General features: G+C 39.8%; 1 protein-coding gene and 1 long non-coding RNA gene across 4 annotated transcripts; one reads left to right on the plus strand and one right to left on the minus strand.

The window, feature by feature from the left end:
• Nucleotides 1-1,536: 1,536 nt before the first annotated feature.
• LOC148215015 (uncharacterized) lies at nt 1,537-8,965 on the minus strand. The gene is made up of 3 exons (XR_015797144.1): nt 8,364-8,965; nt 4,987-5,182; nt 1,537-3,641 (listed from the first exon to the last, which is right to left on the minus strand). It is a non-coding gene; the product is annotated as an uncharacterized LOC148215015 (long non-coding RNA).
• Nucleotides 8,966-9,042: 77 nt separating this feature from the next.
• On the plus strand, nt 9,043-15,279 carry CDK2AP2 (cyclin dependent kinase 2 associated protein 2). Of its 3 annotated transcripts, none has more exons than XM_088146231.1 (4): nt 9,043-9,473; nt 13,512-13,612; nt 13,706-13,838; nt 14,798-15,279. In XM_088146231.1, the coding sequence occupies exons 1-4, from the start codon at nt 9,377-9,379 to the stop codon at nt 14,863-14,865; spliced, it is 399 nt and encodes a 132-aa protein (XP_088002357.1). In that variant the 5' UTR covers nt 9,043-9,376; the 3' UTR covers nt 14,866-15,279. The 3 variants fall into 3 exon arrangements, with proteins under 3 accessions (XP_088002357.1, XP_025030473.1, XP_007440758.2); XM_025174705.2 differs by lacking the exon at nt 9,043-9,473 and adding an exon at nt 9,515-9,806; XM_007440696.4 differs by lacking the exon at nt 9,043-9,473 and adding an exon at nt 9,830-9,968.
• The last annotated feature ends 1,875 nt before the right edge of the window (nt 15,280-17,154 follow it).

Genomic DNA, 17,154 nt, shown 5'->3' on the forward strand with positions numbered 1-17,154 from the left:
ATGGAACTGGAACTCCAAAGGATAGAACTACTGCTTTTTTTGCTTGATTCCAGGACATACTTCTTCCATGTGCTCTATAAAAGCGAGGATGCTTTGTAGATTGCCCTTCAAGATCAAGACCTATTCTCTATCATTCCAGAGTACATGACACAAAATAATGGATAAGTTATAGGAAGACCAATTATGATTGAATGTTAAGAAAAACATGTTAACTGTAAGAACAGACTAGTAGTGGAAACAATAACCCAGAAGGGGGTAGACTCCCTTTCATTGGTTGTGTTCCAGCAAAGACAAGACAATGATTTATATGAGATGCTTTAATTTGGATTCCTGCATGGAGGAAACTCAATGGCTAAATGCCCCCTTCCAGTTCTATGCTACAAATATATTAATCTATTTTATTAGCAATTTTGTATTGTATTGGTAGTTTTTAGAGTCTTTTGGAGAACACTAGAACTCCCTCAAAAAGAAAGTAATGATGAACTAGCTTTCCTATTTTGTCTTTGAAAATGTACAGCCTAAGGAGAGTGTAGAATGAGCTTCAGATGCAATCTTGCATTCATACAGACTGATAAAGCACACCAGACAGACACAGCATGATGTCCTAAATAAGCATGTACCAATATGTTTCAGAATGATTTCATGGCAAACAGAAAAAGTCTGTAAAGCCAGGGACTCCTGAAGAATCCAAATTAAAGCATCCCCCAAAAATGCCTGTCTAGTCCCTGCCTGAACACACTGAGCAAAGAAAAGTAACTGACTGCATTGTCAAACTGTTCTTCCCGTTACATTTCTTTTTCTAACAATCAGAATCTGCTTTCCTGTAATTGAAATTCATTTTCCATAACCTATACCCTGGAACAATAGAAAACAAGTCTTGAATTTTTCTGTATGTAACAACTATTGATTACAAACTGAATATGAACTAGCAATGTCACATTTGAAGAGTCTATTATGTCCCCTCTCAGCTTTTATTTTGAAGTCTAAGCATTCCTATTCTTTCAGTTCCTGTTCTTCTGATGTCATTTCTAGTCTTCTGATCACCTCTGCTGCTCTTCTCTGAACCTTTTTTACTTTGTCTGAAACCTTCAAGTGGAATGCAGACAAGGGGAACTATTCCTTCCTATTAGCTATATTTCTGTTATGCAGCCTAAACTGCATTTGCCTTTTTATACCCAGACGAACTGATGGTTCACATTCAGCTTCTAATCAATTACTGTTCCAAGAATTGTTTCACAAGTACTATAAACAAGCCAGTTATTTTCTATTCTATAATTGTATATTTTGTTTTTGAAGTGAAGAATTTTGCATTTGTCTCTGTTAAATTTCATTCTCGGCCCATTTCTCTAACCTAACAAGTTTATTCTGAATTTTACTTCCTTTAGCATTATCCCAGTTGTGTCATCTGTTAATTCAATAAGCATTTCTTCAACCTACACATGCAAGTCATTAATAAAATTTATTTTGCAAATTGTATTTACAAGTTTTATTAATAGAAGTTAATAAAAATACTGAAAGGCCCAGGACCAAACCTTAGCCCTGCCCCCTCAATACCTCACCTAGTTTGATGAAGAACCTTTGATGAACACTTTTTGAATATAATTTTTGAGGCAGTTATGTATCCATTTAATTGTTGTGCCATCAGGCCACATTTTTCTAGCTTGCTAATCAGAATGTTGTTCAGTGCTTTTATTGAATGCCTTGCTGAAATAATGCTATGTCCATACTATTTCCACAATAAATTAAGGAAGTTACTTGATTGAAGAATGAGTTAAAGCTAGTCTGGTAAGATTTGTCTTGATAAATCCTGGCCGAGATAGAGTAATTACTGTGTTTTTTTCAAGTGCTTGCAGATAAAGCTGTTTATGATCTGCTCTAGAATCAATATGACTGGTCTACAATTCCTGGATTTCTCCTTTTCCCCCTTTCAGAAGATAATAGCCTTCTCTAGTCATCTGACACTTCACTCTCCCAAGAATCTCAAAGATAGTATATAAAAGTTCAGCTAAACCTGACCTTCGTTCAGCATCATACATACAATTAATCTGGCTCTGGAGATTTATAGAAAAAATTAATAGGTATTTCCTGATCATGTTTCTGTCATTGTCAGGCTTAAATTCTGCTCTGTATTCGCCTTTAGCGTCTCTTAAAATCAAGAATTCCAGCATTACAGTCATTTTCTCTCAGTGTTCCTACTTTGTCTTCTTTGACTAAGTCTTCCCTACTTGTTAGTATCAAATTAAGGATAGCTGACGCTCTTGTGCCTTTCTTCAGAGACTGAAGGAGAAAGCTGTCAGTTAGACAAAACAGGAATTTTCTGGAAGGACCTTGCTCAACAGAATTTGTTCCCTAACACTATTACTTCTTGTCCCTTTTGAAAGATTTGCAATTGGCTTTTGGAAAGCATTATCCACATTATCTTCTTGGTTGGGTGGATAGACAATTGATGCAAATTACATGCATTCAGATTTAATGAAACCCCTCCCCTTGAAAGATCCGTTAAACTGAAGTTTTACCATGATACCAAGTTCATTAATTGGCTTTCTGTGCAGATGTGGATACTTTTAACGTATGTGATTGATTCCTTATTCTTTTCTGTTGTTTCTGTTCATTTTGTACAAACTACATCCTTCAGTTACTATATTCCAGTCACGAGAGGCATCCGACCAACTCTCTTTCATACCTAATAAATCATATTTACCTTCCTGTACTAAGAGTTTAAACTCATTTATTTCTCATACTTTGAGCATTAATGTACAGTGCAACAGTCAATGAAGGCCATGAATTTAATATGCTAATATTTTTGCCTTTTCAGGTCAATATCCTTCAACATTTTTATTGAATATTATGGTAATATTCCTTCTTCCTTCTACATCATACAAGTATTTATCTGAGATCCTTATTTCAGATTTTTAATTTCAATCCCCATAGGATTTGGTTTTCTCCAATGAACTTGTTCCTTCCTTGTCTTAAGGAGATTGCTTCCTCTTTCAGCTCCTATTCCAGCATCTCCTTTGATTGGGTAACTCTTGATCTTTTCTGTTCAGCCAAAGTACAGACACTTGCTGCTCCAATACTCTGATTTCTTCTTCAAGCACGAAGTCTGCTCTTGTTACAAAAATATGCCAGGTTGTTTTTGAATAGAAAGACAAACATGCCACAAGCATAACACATCACAAACGCAGCTTCTTGTACGTTAAATCTTTTATTTCTTCTTGTTCCATTCTCAGGCTCTCAGATTAGACAATTAGATTCTATTAACTTGGAGTGAAGATTTAGTAAATTTTCCAAACTTCTGCTTGCTGTCCTCTTCACTCACTCATTAAGCTCACTCTCTAGAAACTGGCAGCCTTATATTCCTATCACAGTTTCTGCTTACTCGGTCAGAAGTGGTCAATCACCCTCTTTGGGCAATAGACACACCCTTTGCAATAAGTAGCTATTAAAAGATGACATGTTTGCCTCCCACAGTTCAGCATACAGTACAGTTCTTTAAAGTGCACATCTTTTCTGGCCACTTTCCTCTTTTCCCGATCTCTTCTTCCTGTTGAATTCTACTGCAGGCTCTGCAAGCCGTCCTCGTTAGCTCCACAGCTCTTCAGCTCCATAGCTCTTCCATAAACCAGTACAATGCCCCAGATCTGCAGGTGAGGATGAAGATGGCAATAATAATGTAAATGCAAACAAGCAATAGCATAACAGGTACACAGATCAGCTAAAGTAACAAAAAGATGGGGGAATGCCTTGCTTAGCAAACATAGCCATTTTAAAATCTGTCATTAGGTATAGTTCCCATTGTTATAGAAACAATTAAAACAGTAAACTATTGGACCAAATCTTGATACACCACTTTTTTCTCTTTCCAAATGCTGCTAGCATCCTACTATTGGTCCAAAACTCAAAATTACTAGTTCACAGGGCATTATCCTAATCTTATTGGGACTGCCAATTCCCTTACTAAGCAAGAGTCATTAAGTGAAATGTTACGTCACTTCGTCAGACTTATGTCAGTTCTGCTGTGGTCATTAAGCAAATCATGGCAGGTCATTTAGTGTGACATCATGTGACCATGACTTGTGACTTCCTGCCGGCTTCCCTATTGACTTTGTCAGAAGCCAGATGTGAAGATCACAAATGGTGATCATGTGACGTTACACTGCAACCATCATAAATGCACGCCAGTTGCAAAGTGCCCAAATTGCAATCACATGACCACAGGGACACTGTGTGACAGCCACAAGTTCAAGGACCAGTCGCAAACCTATTTTTTCAGTGCTGTTGTAACTTCTAATAGTCACTGAACAAGGCAGTTGGTGAGGACTACCTGTAGTGTTTATGTACATATTGACCAAGCATCAACATAAGTATGTATGCTAACAGAATTCTAACTAAAGGTATACTATCTTAACTAAATCATTCAAACCTCTGCTCTTCTACTTTGATTTAATATACTTAGCTGTTACCTTCTTGGCTTTTCCCACACTTATTTATCTACAGCATAAGCTTAGGAAGTTTGACCACCTTTCCTGCCTTGCCTGACCATCATTATACCACTTTCTCTCCTCATTCCACTCTTTTTTCAGCCCTTGAACCACCTGGTTTTTGCTTTGCCACTGTCTACAGTCCAGGGCTGCCTTCTGGTACCTTTTGGCACATCTTTGTAGATTCCTCCTCAGTCTTCAGCTGCCATAGGCTCCTTTCCAGTTTCTTCTCTCTGGCTGTGGATTGTCTGGTTCCTGATTCTCTCAATTGCTGCTTCCTCTAGTCCACATCCTGCCTGGCTGCCTCACTCCAGCAGCATCTCAAACCTAGAAGAAAACCTCCCTTTCTCTCTACCTGCTCTGGCTTTTTACACTTTATTCCTATAAAGCCTACATGCCAGCTTGCAGGCAATTAAGGAGTTTAGACTTTTCTTTTCTTTTCTTTGCCTATGTGCCTAAGCTGTGTATCTGACAGTCATACAATCAAGGAGAGAAAAAATCTGACCTTGGCTTTTGCATGTAGCATTTTTTTTTTTTTTGGCTCAGGGCAATTCATTCTTCCACAACTGGTACAATGTTATGCTTTCAGAGAAAAAGTCCATTCTCTTGAAACCATGGTAGTGGAGCTGGAGACACTTAGTATGTACGTAAAATCTTCTGGGATATGACAGCTTTATCCCTCTCCCAGGACAGTTCCATTGCTGATAGGGAAAATGAAGGTTTGGGGAAGAAGGACTTCATTTCAGAGATAAGGAAGATGCTACCACAAAAAGAAGCCAATCCTTGACTGATTAACCCCATGTGTGCACAAGCTATTCTATAATTCAAGGCTGTTGTAGAGAGCAAGGAAGGCAACCTTGATGGAGATATGCAGGAGCTGTTGCCTAGGCCAAAGGAGCTTAACCATCTTTTAAGTCCAAAACAGCAGCTCAGGCAGATGCCTCTCTAATTCACTGAACTAAGGAGGAGGAGGTACAGCACAATCAGACTTGCAAGGTTCTGTTATAAAAGCCAATCTCAATAAAAGTAGCTTTAGCCTTCTTGTGGTGTTGATTTCCTGGACACCTTAAATTTTGCATTTGTCACCTCTTGTACCCTTTAAGTCAGAATTCTGCCAAATACCTTCCCAGGAACACTGATCCCATTGTATTTTTTGCAATTACTCAGCCTCCTTTCCCTTGGTATAAGGGGACAATAATGCCATTTTTCCAATCATCAGGCACAGACAGTCTTCACACTTACTTAAACAAATCACATACCCACTCCATAAGCAGATTGCACCATTTAATGTTTTTTCAGTTACACCATCTACCTCCAGCTTTATCATTTTTCAGCATTCTCACTTTATGACTTCCATCACTTTTTTCTTGGATACAAGATTTATAGTTTCCATTGCACTCTTAGATATATCACTATAATTCTCAGACAAATCTCTAAAATGCTCTTTCCAGCATCCCCTCATTACAGTTTCATCCCAAATAATTTCATCACTTTTAAACCATTCATTCTGCTAAGGCTCCTTGTTTAGCCTTTTTTCACTCACTTTTAAAACCACTTTTTATTTCCATCAAAATGAATCTGCATTCTTGCCTCTTTTAAGTGTTTCTTGCTCTTTGATTACATTTTTGTAAACATCTTTTTCTACCTATAGACATTATACCATGTTTTCTCTCACGGTTTGCAGCAGTCATTCTCTTATATCCATTCTTCCTTCATCCACAGCCTCTTTTATTCTTCCAAGCATCCTTTTTTATATTTGACATTAGTGTAGCTCCATAGTGCTGTGGCACTCTGTAACATAATTCTTTTCACTCTGTTCCAAGCAGCTTCTACATCTTCTTCACACCCACTTTCCATTTATTCTGTTCATATTTTATCCACAGCAATGGAATGATCAAATCATGATACAGATGAGAAGGCTGGCAAAATATCTTACCTTACTTCACTTTCATCCACAGAGGAAGGGACAAATGAACCTTATGAACTTCTATCAAGTATCGTGATATAAGTACATACAGTGGGGCAAAAAAGTATTTAGTCAGCCACCAATTGTGCAAGTTCTCCCACTTAAAAAGATGAGAGAGGCCTGTAATTTTCATCATAGGTATACCTCAACTATGAGAGACAAAATGGGGGAAAAAATCCAGAAAATCACATTGTCTAATTTTTAAAGAATTTATTTGCAAATCATGGTGGAAAATAAGTATTTGATCACCTACAAACAAGCAAGATGTCTGGCTCTCACAGACCTGTAACTACTTCTTTAAGAGGCTTCTCCTTACCACTCGTTACCTGTAGTAATGGCACCTGTTTGACCTTGTTATCAGTATAAAAGACACCTGTCCACAACCTCAAACAGTCACACTCCAAACTTCACTATGGTCAAGACCAAAGAGCTGTTGAAGGACACCAGAAACAAAACTGTAGACCTGCACCAGGCTGGGAAGACTGAATCTGCAGTAGGCAAGCAGCTTGGTGTGAAGAAATCAACTGTGGGAGCAATAATTAGAAAATGGAAGACATACAAGACCACTGATAATCTCCCTTGATCTGGGGCTCCACACAAGATCTCACCCTGTGGGGTCAAAATGATCACAAGAATGGTGAGCAAAAATCCCAGAACCACACGGGGGGACCTAGTGAATGACCTGCAGAATGCTGGGACCAAAGTAACAAAGGCTACCATCAGTAACACACTATGCTGCCAGGGACTCAAATCCTGCAGTGCCAGACGTGTCCCCCTGCTTAAGCCAGTACATGTCCGGGCCCGTCTGAAGTTTGCTAGAGAGCATTTGGATGATCCAGAAGAGGATTGGGAGAATGTCATATGGTCAGATGAAACCAAAATAGAATGTTTTGGTCTAAACTCAACTCGTCGTGTTTGGAGGAGAGAGAATGCTGAGTTGCATCCAAAGAACACCATACCTACTGTGAAGCATGGGGGTGGAAACATCATGCTTTGGGGCTGTTTTTCTGCAAAGGGACCAGGATGACTGATCCGTGTAAAGGAAATAATGAAGGGGCCATGTATCGTGAGATTTTGAGTAAACACCTCCTATCAGCAAGGGCATTGAAGATGAAACGTGGCTGGGTCTTTCAGCATGACAATGATCCCAAACACACCGCCCGGGCAATGAAGGAGTGGCTTCGTAAGAAGCATTTCAAGGTCCTGGAGTGGCCTAGCCAGTCTCCAGATCTCAACCCCATGGAAAACCTTTGGAGGGAGTTGAAAGTCCGTGTTGCCCAGCGACAGCCCCAAAACATCACTGCTCTAGAGGAGATCTGCATGGAGGAATGGGCCAAAATACCAGCAAGTGTGTGTGAAAACCTTGTGAAGACTTACAGAAAACGTTTGACCTCTGTCATTGCCAACAAAGGATATATAACAAAGTATTGAGATGAACTTTTGATATTGACCAAATACTTATTTTCCACCATGATTTGCAAATAAATTCTTTAAAAATCAGACAATGTGATTTTCTGGATTTTTTCCCCCATTTTGTCTCTCATAGTTGAGGTATACCTATGATGAAAATTACAGGCCTCTCTCATCTTTTTAAGTGGGAGAACTTGCACAATTGGTGGCTGACTAAATACTTTTTTGCCCCACTGTATCTGTGTAATTTATGTGATGACATGTCATGATTTTGACATTATTGCAGCCTGCTACAGACATCTGTGAATTATCACTAAAGAACTCTGCACCTGAGATGAAGCCCAAGAACTTTGTTTTATTAATATTTTATACCACCCATTATTACCAGTCTACAAAACCATAAAAGCCCATACAATAAAACACAACCCTCAGCACAAAGTTTCCTCTTTCTATATATATCAAAGAAAAGAGGGGCAGCTCAGTCAACATTATCTTTGAAAGCCCACCGAAATAAAACTGTTTTCACAGACTTGCGAAATGTCAGTGACAAAGAGGCCAGGCTCCCCTCAGGAGGAAGGTGTTGCAAAATGTCCACAGAGTGTACCATAAAGCGTCCAAAGAGAAACCTTGATCTCTGATCCATGACCCTCTCACCCTCCTTCGAATCGAAATGCCAATTTCTAGCATAGGAAATATAAAAACAAAAATAAAAGAACAGAAACGGGTCACGTGGAAACCTAGGAGTCCAACGTTGAGGGAAGAGTTAGTCCCCCTCCCCCCACAGAAAAAAAGCATGTTCAAAACTTCTAGGAGCCTCAAAGCGCTTCAAGGGGACAATCCAAACACGTAGAAGCCCGCCCACCCAGCCACCGAGGCGAGGGGTAAGGAGGCAACCGAGACCGCAACAACTTCCTTCTCACTCCAAAAGCCGGACGAAGGGACGTCAAGTAGGCCAGCGTTCGGGCCCTCTCGTCGCTATGGAAACGGACAGGACGGGTGTAATAGTACGCAGTGAGGTCACAGGGGGAGGGAGCGAGACACGTAGGCGCGAGATGAAGGCGTAATCCGCGGCGGCCACTCGCGGGACTCCGCTCCGAGCGCGAGGGGAAGAGGAGCGGAAGGGGGTAGAAGGTGCGCGTGCTCGCTCTCCCAGGGTCAAGTCGCCTAGAATCGTGTGCACGAAAGAGCGAGGAAAACACGGCCTCTCGCTCGAGGGATTGAATGGTGAAGCGCGCGCGCCTCCACGGGCGCGAGAAAGAGCCCCCACTTGCCGGGGAACCAAGCCGGGACAGGCAGCTGAAGAGGCGTGGAGGCGGGAGGGGGAAGACCCACACAGGCGACTGGGAGGCGGGATTTAGGACGCCTCCCACCAATCAAGACCGGCGAAGGAAAAGAGTTTGCCAGCCAGGGGTGTGCTTTTTGTAGCCTCCTCGCCAATCGGAGCAGCGACAGTCGCGGCTGAAGCCGGAGCAGCGCGCCAATCGCGGGCCAGCCAGTACTAGAGAGCGCGGAGTCGGGGATGTCCTACAAGCCTATCGCGCCTGCCCCCACCAGCTCAGGAGCCGCCGGCACCAGCAGCAGTAGCGCCAGTCCCGCCCCCGGAGCCCCGCCGGTCGGTAAGAGCCCCCTCCTGCCCGCCCACCCGCCCGCTCTCCTGCCGCGCCCGGGCGAAGTGGCCGGGCGAAAGCCAAACGGGCGGAAGGCTGCACCGCAGAGTCGCCTGGGGTCAATGGCCGGCCCTGAAGGGTTGCCTCACCTCCCCCCTCCGCCCTTTTCCTGGCAGGTTTTTCCTGGGCCTTCCAGAGCAGCTTGATAAGGCAGAGGCTCGGGGGCGGCCGATCACAAAAGGGAAGAGGGGAGAAAGCCTGGTTGTGTTAGATGGAAAGAAACAGCGAAATGAATGTATACTTTAAACAAAAGGAAAAGAAACTAAGGCAAATAATATAAATGTGGGTATCCCCTCACACTGATTCTTTTACGGTAAGAAAGGGCTGCTGTTAAAAAGAAAAATGAACCGGCCCAGAAAAGTGGAAAGTTTAACTTCTGGATGGTTAAAAGGGGGAAATCGAGTGAATAAACAGAAGAAAGGCTCAGCCTGCATATTTACACAGGTATTGGATTATATTCAGTGTAGTTGCATAGAATTAGTTTATGCTAAGTGTGAGCCCCATTAAACTCAGTAGGATTTCTGTTTGAGCAGTGTAGGGTGTAGGGCTGCATAATATCAGGTGGATCATGTTTTGTTAGAGTAGCAATAGACAAAAGTTTAGTTGAAAAATAAGCACAAAGGAGGACAACTCACAATTTTCCCTATAACTTTTACTAACTAATTTGAACATAGTATAAGTGGCAGTGGCCAGGAAGAAGCAGTTCCATATACCTGAAGAATGGAAACTGGATACTGGGGCTTACATTTCTGTCAGTTTTTGTGTTAGAAGAGTCTGACTGGGTGTTCCCTAGGATCTGGCTACCATATTTAGGAATGGAAATTACTTTTTTTTCTAGTATACAGACTACTAACTCTGCTCTTTGTATACAGAAAATCCCTGGAGGTATTAACTGTGCTGACACCTTCCTCCATGTGCTTATGCTCCTTTTGGCAATCTTGAGTCCATTATATGGGTTTGGAGATAAGTAATGGAATGAATGTATTTATGTGTTTGAAAAAGATTGGGATTGACTTCCTGACTGTATAGCTGTTGGACCTACTCACAAATAGATGTGTGTAAGCTAATGCACAACAGAGGAAAAAGTATAGCTCAGTGATGAGGCATGTGTTTTGCATAAAGGAGATCCAGGTTTCAGGCCATGATATATTCAGTTAGATTTCAGATAGCAAACTGACAACATTCTCTGCCTCACCAGGGACCATCATTGGCAGGCAGAGTAATACTGGTGGGCTTGATCAATCATTTAAACTTCATATATTCTAGCCCATGCAAAGTGTTATTAACTGGCTTTCCTACACACACGTATTAGATATCTGCAGAACACTACTAGTTTTCAAAGAAAAGAACCAGCAGACTTTTACTTCACAAAACCTTCCCTTTCTAGTTCTCTGAAAGTATTTCATATTTTCCTCAGTACAGGGAAGTTAATTGCATGTGTGATGTCACTGTACTGCTGTGGTTGCATAAAACCTTGTAAGTGGTTGAGAATGCTAGGCACTCATTCTTGGTATAAAACACATTGCCTTGAAGCTAATCAGAAGTATATGGGTTCCATCATTATTCGATAGTGTTAAAAGAAAACGGCACATGACTTGTATAATAACTTTGAAAGGACCATTTCCTATGAAAGGAATCTAGTAAGCTAACATCTGCAATATTTTGCTTCACTTTGTAGTAGCCATAGGTGAATCACTTGCACAAATAAAAAGATGACTAAGTGAAATGGGGCAGAAAAAATATGCAAGCTCTACATAATCTCTGTAGGGGCTAACCTCACGTAGTTATTCTCCTGGACACTTCAGATCAAAGTAACTGGGTTGCTTTCATACTCCCTTTCTTCCACAAATTAATTCCAGATGGTTCAAAGTCTAAATACATACCCTTTATAATTGGCATAATAACTCCCATTTCTTTTCTCAGTTAAGGACTCTGTATTTTCAAGCTTTCTATTTTTAGAAACTTGTCCTGAGTTGAATAGTTTTAGTAGACCATAATGTGATTTAGGAATAAGTAGCATGAGTACCATATGTGTGTACATAGGTACTATTACTTTTTAACAGTGTGCCTGTGTCATTTTATAATATAATTCTCAGGGTGACTTATAAAATACTGAAATTATGATCTACTTTTAGAGTGTGAGGCTCACATGGCTAGGATGAGAAAAGCAAGATGAAGGTGACAGCCAAGAATAATGGCTGAATTCAGATCAGGGTAGGGTAGCAAGTCCTTGTATCCCTCCCTAACTCTCCAAAACCCCATAAAACTCTGCTTTATGTTATATATTGGGCTGCCGGAAGTTAAGTCAAAACCCACAAGCTACTGTGGTCAAGACAAAAAAGGCCAAGGGGAAGTTGTCTGTTCACATTATGAATATATTTTCATTATTCTGGTTCTATTTTTCAAAGAAAATTTGCTGACATTTCCAAGAGATTTTATCATTTATTATTAAACTTCTACCTTGCCTCAATCTAGCAACTCTCAGTAGCTCGCACAGTGTATTAACAAAATGTAAATACATTAAAGGTATGATTAAAACAACAATAACACGAGAAAACTCCCTAGCAAAAAGCCACACAAATAACAAAAAGGGGGTAAAAGATGGCAGCCCTGTGTAAAGTGCATTGCAGTAGTCCAGCCAGATGGTAATGAGAACATGAATTAGAGTGGCTGAGTCCTTCTGTACCAGGTAAGGTTACAGTTGGCTTTGTTAGTCAAGACAAAATTACAATGTGTCAGTATAATAGAATCTAAAATAAGAGAGAGGATGATGGGCTAAAGCCTAAAATTAAATTTATTTCAATCCTAACAAGGAAATCAAAGATACTAAACATGCATGAGCAACTATTCCATTCAGAGACTGGTAAAAATGAGCCAGAATAAACTAAAATCTGCATTCATATATAAGCAGCTTTTAAAAATTGTATATGCATGAATGAATTTGCTAATTTTTTTTTTTTAATGTTATCTTTCTGGGGTTAAAAGGAAGGTAAGCCACACATTTGCTAAGCTGTAATGCACTTTGGCCTTGGCTTGGCAAGATGTGTACATGTACTAGTTCAAAGCATTTCTGTTGTGTTAATGGTGAAAATATTAAAATATTAAAAATTAAACATTTAAGAACAAAAGCCTTTTTCAGACTTGAGTAATTTTGACCATATGCTCCAAATTTATCAAATTTTAATTTAGAAACAATTTAACTCATAAGTTACTTCAACTTTAACTTCTACTACTTATTTTAGGGAGAATATTTAAGATCTTCCATATAAAATTACTATATTTTAATTTTAGATGCTGGTTATAAAAATCCTTTCTGGGCTCTACGCTTGGTTGAGTCTTTTCAACTTTTGAATAAATTATTCTAATTTATGCATTCTTATACATTCATTAAAATAACTTTGCAAATAAGTGCCCCAAAGTTGTTGGCCAATATATTCAGATATATTGTGTAATTGTTTGTGATGTTTTTGTAACTAAAGAAGAAGTCCTGCATCCAAAATTTTTCTTTTAACTCACGGAAAAACTGAATTTGGTTCATCATATCCTAGAGTTGAAATGGATGTCTTGAATACCAGAAACCAACCCTTCATCTGAATGATTAAGCTTCTGTGACAGACTTCCAAGATTAATAGTATATTGTCCTATACAATAATAGCCACACCCAATTCCCTTTCCCCTATTTTAGATTACGGACAAGTTGCAACAAAACTCTTCCATTTGCATGTCAACTGTATTATAGAATTCTTAAATAGAAGTTTGGTCATTTGAGAATCAAATCCTCATGAGCAGTTCAGAATGCCTATACTGTACATCTAATTCTAGATTTAAAAAAATTCTTAGTTTACTCCAAAGCAAGTCCTTCTGCTATTGTCTGAGCTGTTTTCACAATGGGAAGCAACAGAATTACAGCACTACCCTCTTATAAGAGATTCGTGAGCACCGAGAGTTTAGATAACAGAGAGCTCAGTTCCATCACTTATTTTTCAGCTACCAGTGTCCCATCTCCATCTGGTTCTGTCCCTGGAGCGTCTGCCCCCTTTCGACCTCTCTTCAACGATTTTGGGCCCCCATCGATGGGCTACGTGCAGGTGAGCACATAAGGTTGAGGTGGGGTCTTACCAATTGATGGAAATAATGGGAGAAGTGCCCTTTGTTTTTGTTTTCTGCTGTTGATCTTACAGGCTATGAAGCCACCAGGTGCCCAAGGCTCCCAGAGCACATATACAGATTTGCTTTCTGTAATTGAAGAGATGGGCAAAGAGATACGACCTACATATGCAGGTAGCAAGAGTGCTATGGAACGGCTGAAGCGAGGTAGGAAATACCTTCATCATAGTATATGGGTGCATGTACAGTTACTCAGATTTGTCCTATCAGAGGCTAGGACTAGGTAAATTTCTCAAGTTCCATGTAAGTTCACATACATGTGGGTGGCTTTCCCAGAAGTTCTGGAGATTCTCAAATTTGATACTGCAGAATAAGTTACAGGTAGTCCCCAGGTTAAGAACACCAAATTTAAGGATGACCCATAGTTAAGAACAGAGCCTATTGTAGCAAAATTTGAGTAAAATACACAATGATTCAAGTTAAATACACAGTGGTTCAAGTTAATTACACAATACTACTTATACAATAATATACAATAATACTGTTTTGGCTTACATACAAATTCGACTTAAGGACAGACCTTGGGAATGGAACTCGTTCTTAACCTGGGGATTAGTATAGATGACTGGTATGGCAATTTCCAGTTAATTTTTCCAATTCATTTCTTTGAGTTTGTTATAGAAAGTTGGTTTAAAGTTCTAGTCTTGTCCAGGAAAGAATGGAAAGAAGCTTCTCCCTAACCCTAAGGCCAGAACTCTTAATATTTCCAGCCAAATCAGTTCTCTCTAGTGCAAATAGTTGCAACACAATGGGAACACGTAGAACCTGCTAGATTAGAATCTATACCCAGTAGGTATAAACCTAGTTGTTGGGAAATGTTGATCTGTTTCTGCAAGAAAGCTGTACAACAGTTCCTAATGTTGTGTATTGCCTTGCTGCCAGTTAGTACTTTTCCTGCCTTTGTATTTTCTGAGTTACTCAAACCCACACATCTGCATTTTGCCCTATGTCAATTTTTCTGATTGATCTTGAATTTAATTAATAAAGTATGTATAAATGTTTTATGTGGAAGGTGCTACAGTTGTAAATTCTGTCCCATACTGTTGGGTTGCTACTTTGAAATCCATTATTCAGCATATCTTAGTCTTATGACTTTTTTTCTGCAGGCATTATTCATGCCCGGGCGCTGGTAAGAGAGTGTCTGGCAGAGACAGAGCGCAATGCCCGCACGTAACACTCGCTTCCTCCTGGCACCACCCTTGGAGGATCCTAGCACTTTCCAGCTAATCAACATTTCTGAATCTGGAGTTTTCCCCTTCCTTTCAAATCTTTCTACCAATCAGTGTCTCAAGTCTTAGAACGGTGATCGCCTTCAAAGACCTTTATACCAATTGGCACCTAAGAATCTGAAGTATCTCCAGTTGCATCACAGAACTTCCCGTCAATTGGCATTCTGGGAATATATACAGAAAGAATTCATTGTGCACACCTTTTGGTCTACTAGTCAGAATAATTGCTGGTGACAAGTTCTATATCTTTATAAAATACATGGGGTTTTTGAATAAATAAAATCTTTGGAATTTGGATTACCTCTTCTTCACTGTGCTTTTCTATTTTTTTTTTTTTTTTATGCGGTGAGGGAAATATTCTCTACCTCACTAAAATATTACTGAAGGGCATGTATTGCAAGATGTGCTTCCTTAGTAAAGCAGTATGAAGCCCTCTCTTCCTCTTGTAACAAGAGTCTCAACCAGCGATCACTGAGCCTGTATTGGGAAACTTGTAATAAAATGTTTCTACTCCTATATGGCTTGTTTGTGCTGTTACTATATCAGAAGTTGGGAACATATCTATGTTAAAATTTCATTTCAAAAGCTGTTCTTCAATGAACTAGGTTTTTGCTGCTTCCCCATTCTCACTGGGGTGTGAGAGGCTTTCATTAAGTACTTTATCTTACTTGAAGTTTTTTTTTTTTTTTTTTAAATAAGTATTTTGATGCCACTTCAGTCATTCAAATTAAGTGGCTTACAAAAGAAACACAAATTGGCAATGCAATATTCGGTAGCAAATACTCTATATTGATTATTACCTATATTACAACCATCATGAAACAGGATCATCTCTCCCAAGCACATCTTCAACTCGCTCCTTGCTTCCCAAGTACTGTCTGAAAGTGCCAAGTTTTCAAAAGCTTTCTAAATATCAGGAATGAGGGCACAGCTCTTACTTCTGGTCATAAGATATTCCATAGCAGAAGGGCTCCAATACAAAATGTTTGCCCCAATTCCTCTCCTACCTCATCTTATTAAAGGTAAGGACTCTCAGCATGCACTCTGCCAGCGTGACCTACGCATGTAGATAAATGGCCTTGCAGATAACCAGGCTGAAGGTCAAGTAGGAGTTTATACGTAGAGTGAATTACAGTAGTCCAAATGTGAGGTGACAAGAGCATGCATGTCTCTTGGCTGTGTCTCCTATTCCAGGAACAGTTGCAACATGTCAAAGTTGGGCAAAGGATCTCCAAGCTACAGCTTTGACTTGCTGTTGCAATGGGAACTTGGAGCCCAGATTGCAAACCAGCTTTTTCTGGGGAAGCATAACTCCCATTCAGAGCAACTACCCTGAACTTGGTTGGCTTATGAATTAGGAACCATCTGGCTTTTACTCAGAATAATTTCTTGGTGCCCAGGAGGGAGAAGGTATTAGCCATAAGCAGGCCTAGATATTACTAGTCAAGCATGGAGCTACAAAATCCAGATGTGTCTCCTACAGTATGGAAAAGATTCTTAGGGAAGAGCACAATAGAATGCAAGCAGTATGTTTAAACCTTCCCTTTTTCCTATGTTTCCTTTTTTTTAGAAAAATCTTTAGATAGGTGAAAAGTAATAGAACCTGCCAAGAAGAAAAGAAGACCCAGGGTGAGGAATTGTAGAAAAGTGTGATTGAGTGGGATATATTAAATATTTCCCTCCTTTAATTGTGAGCCGCCCAGAGTCACCCTCTGGGGGAGATGGGCAGCATATAAAATACATACATACATACCTGCTGGTTCTTCTCCACAGAGAAACTTCTTTTAATTATTGCTGAGTTGCAAAGTATATGTTTTTGGAGGTAAAATGTAGTTCAGCCCTTACTGTTACTACTCAGTGAATATCGTACATTCCTGAGGAATATTTAATTGGTCTTTTGGGAAAATTAGTGGGAGGGGGAGATAAGGATTACTGTACGGCCTAAAAATACTGTCCTTTTGCTAAAGCCTATTGGCTATTAACACACTATAAATTCAGATCAGTATGACTTGCCTAGGTAATATATGCATGCAAGACTCAGATTTGAGAACTTGGCCTAATAATTTAGCCTGAACGTGCAACAGTAAACAAGCTGTTATGTGTTATCCTTTGAGATTCTTATTCTTCCTAAAATTTGCCTATTCGCTTGACAGATCAACACTTCCTAAATTTCCTGAGAAGATGCATATTTTTCTTGATGTTTCTGAAGAAATTGACTCATACTCATGTGCACA

The sequence above is a fragment of the Python bivittatus genome, unplaced genomic scaffold (assembly GCF_059951505.1).
Source record: "Python bivittatus isolate LINGU-HERP-01145 unplaced genomic scaffold, Pbiv_v1 ctg000480_np1212, whole genome shotgun sequence".
NCBI lineage: Eukaryota > Metazoa > Chordata > Lepidosauria > Squamata > Pythonidae > Python > Python bivittatus.

Excerpts from the sequence above, each read along its gene's own strand:
- CDK2AP2 (XM_088146231.1), top strand. The coding sequence starts at position 9,377 with ATGTCCTACAAGCCTATCGCGCCTGCCCCCACCAGCTCAGGAGCCGCC. Across the intron at positions 9,474-13,511 it reads CCCCGGAGCCCCGCCGGTCG|CTACCAGTGTCCCATCTCCA; the intron begins GTAAGAGCCCCC and ends CTTATTTTTCAG. Across the intron at positions 13,839-14,797 it reads TATGGAACGGCTGAAGCGAG|GCATTATTCATGCCCGGGCG; the intron begins GTAGGAAATACC and ends TTTTTTCTGCAG.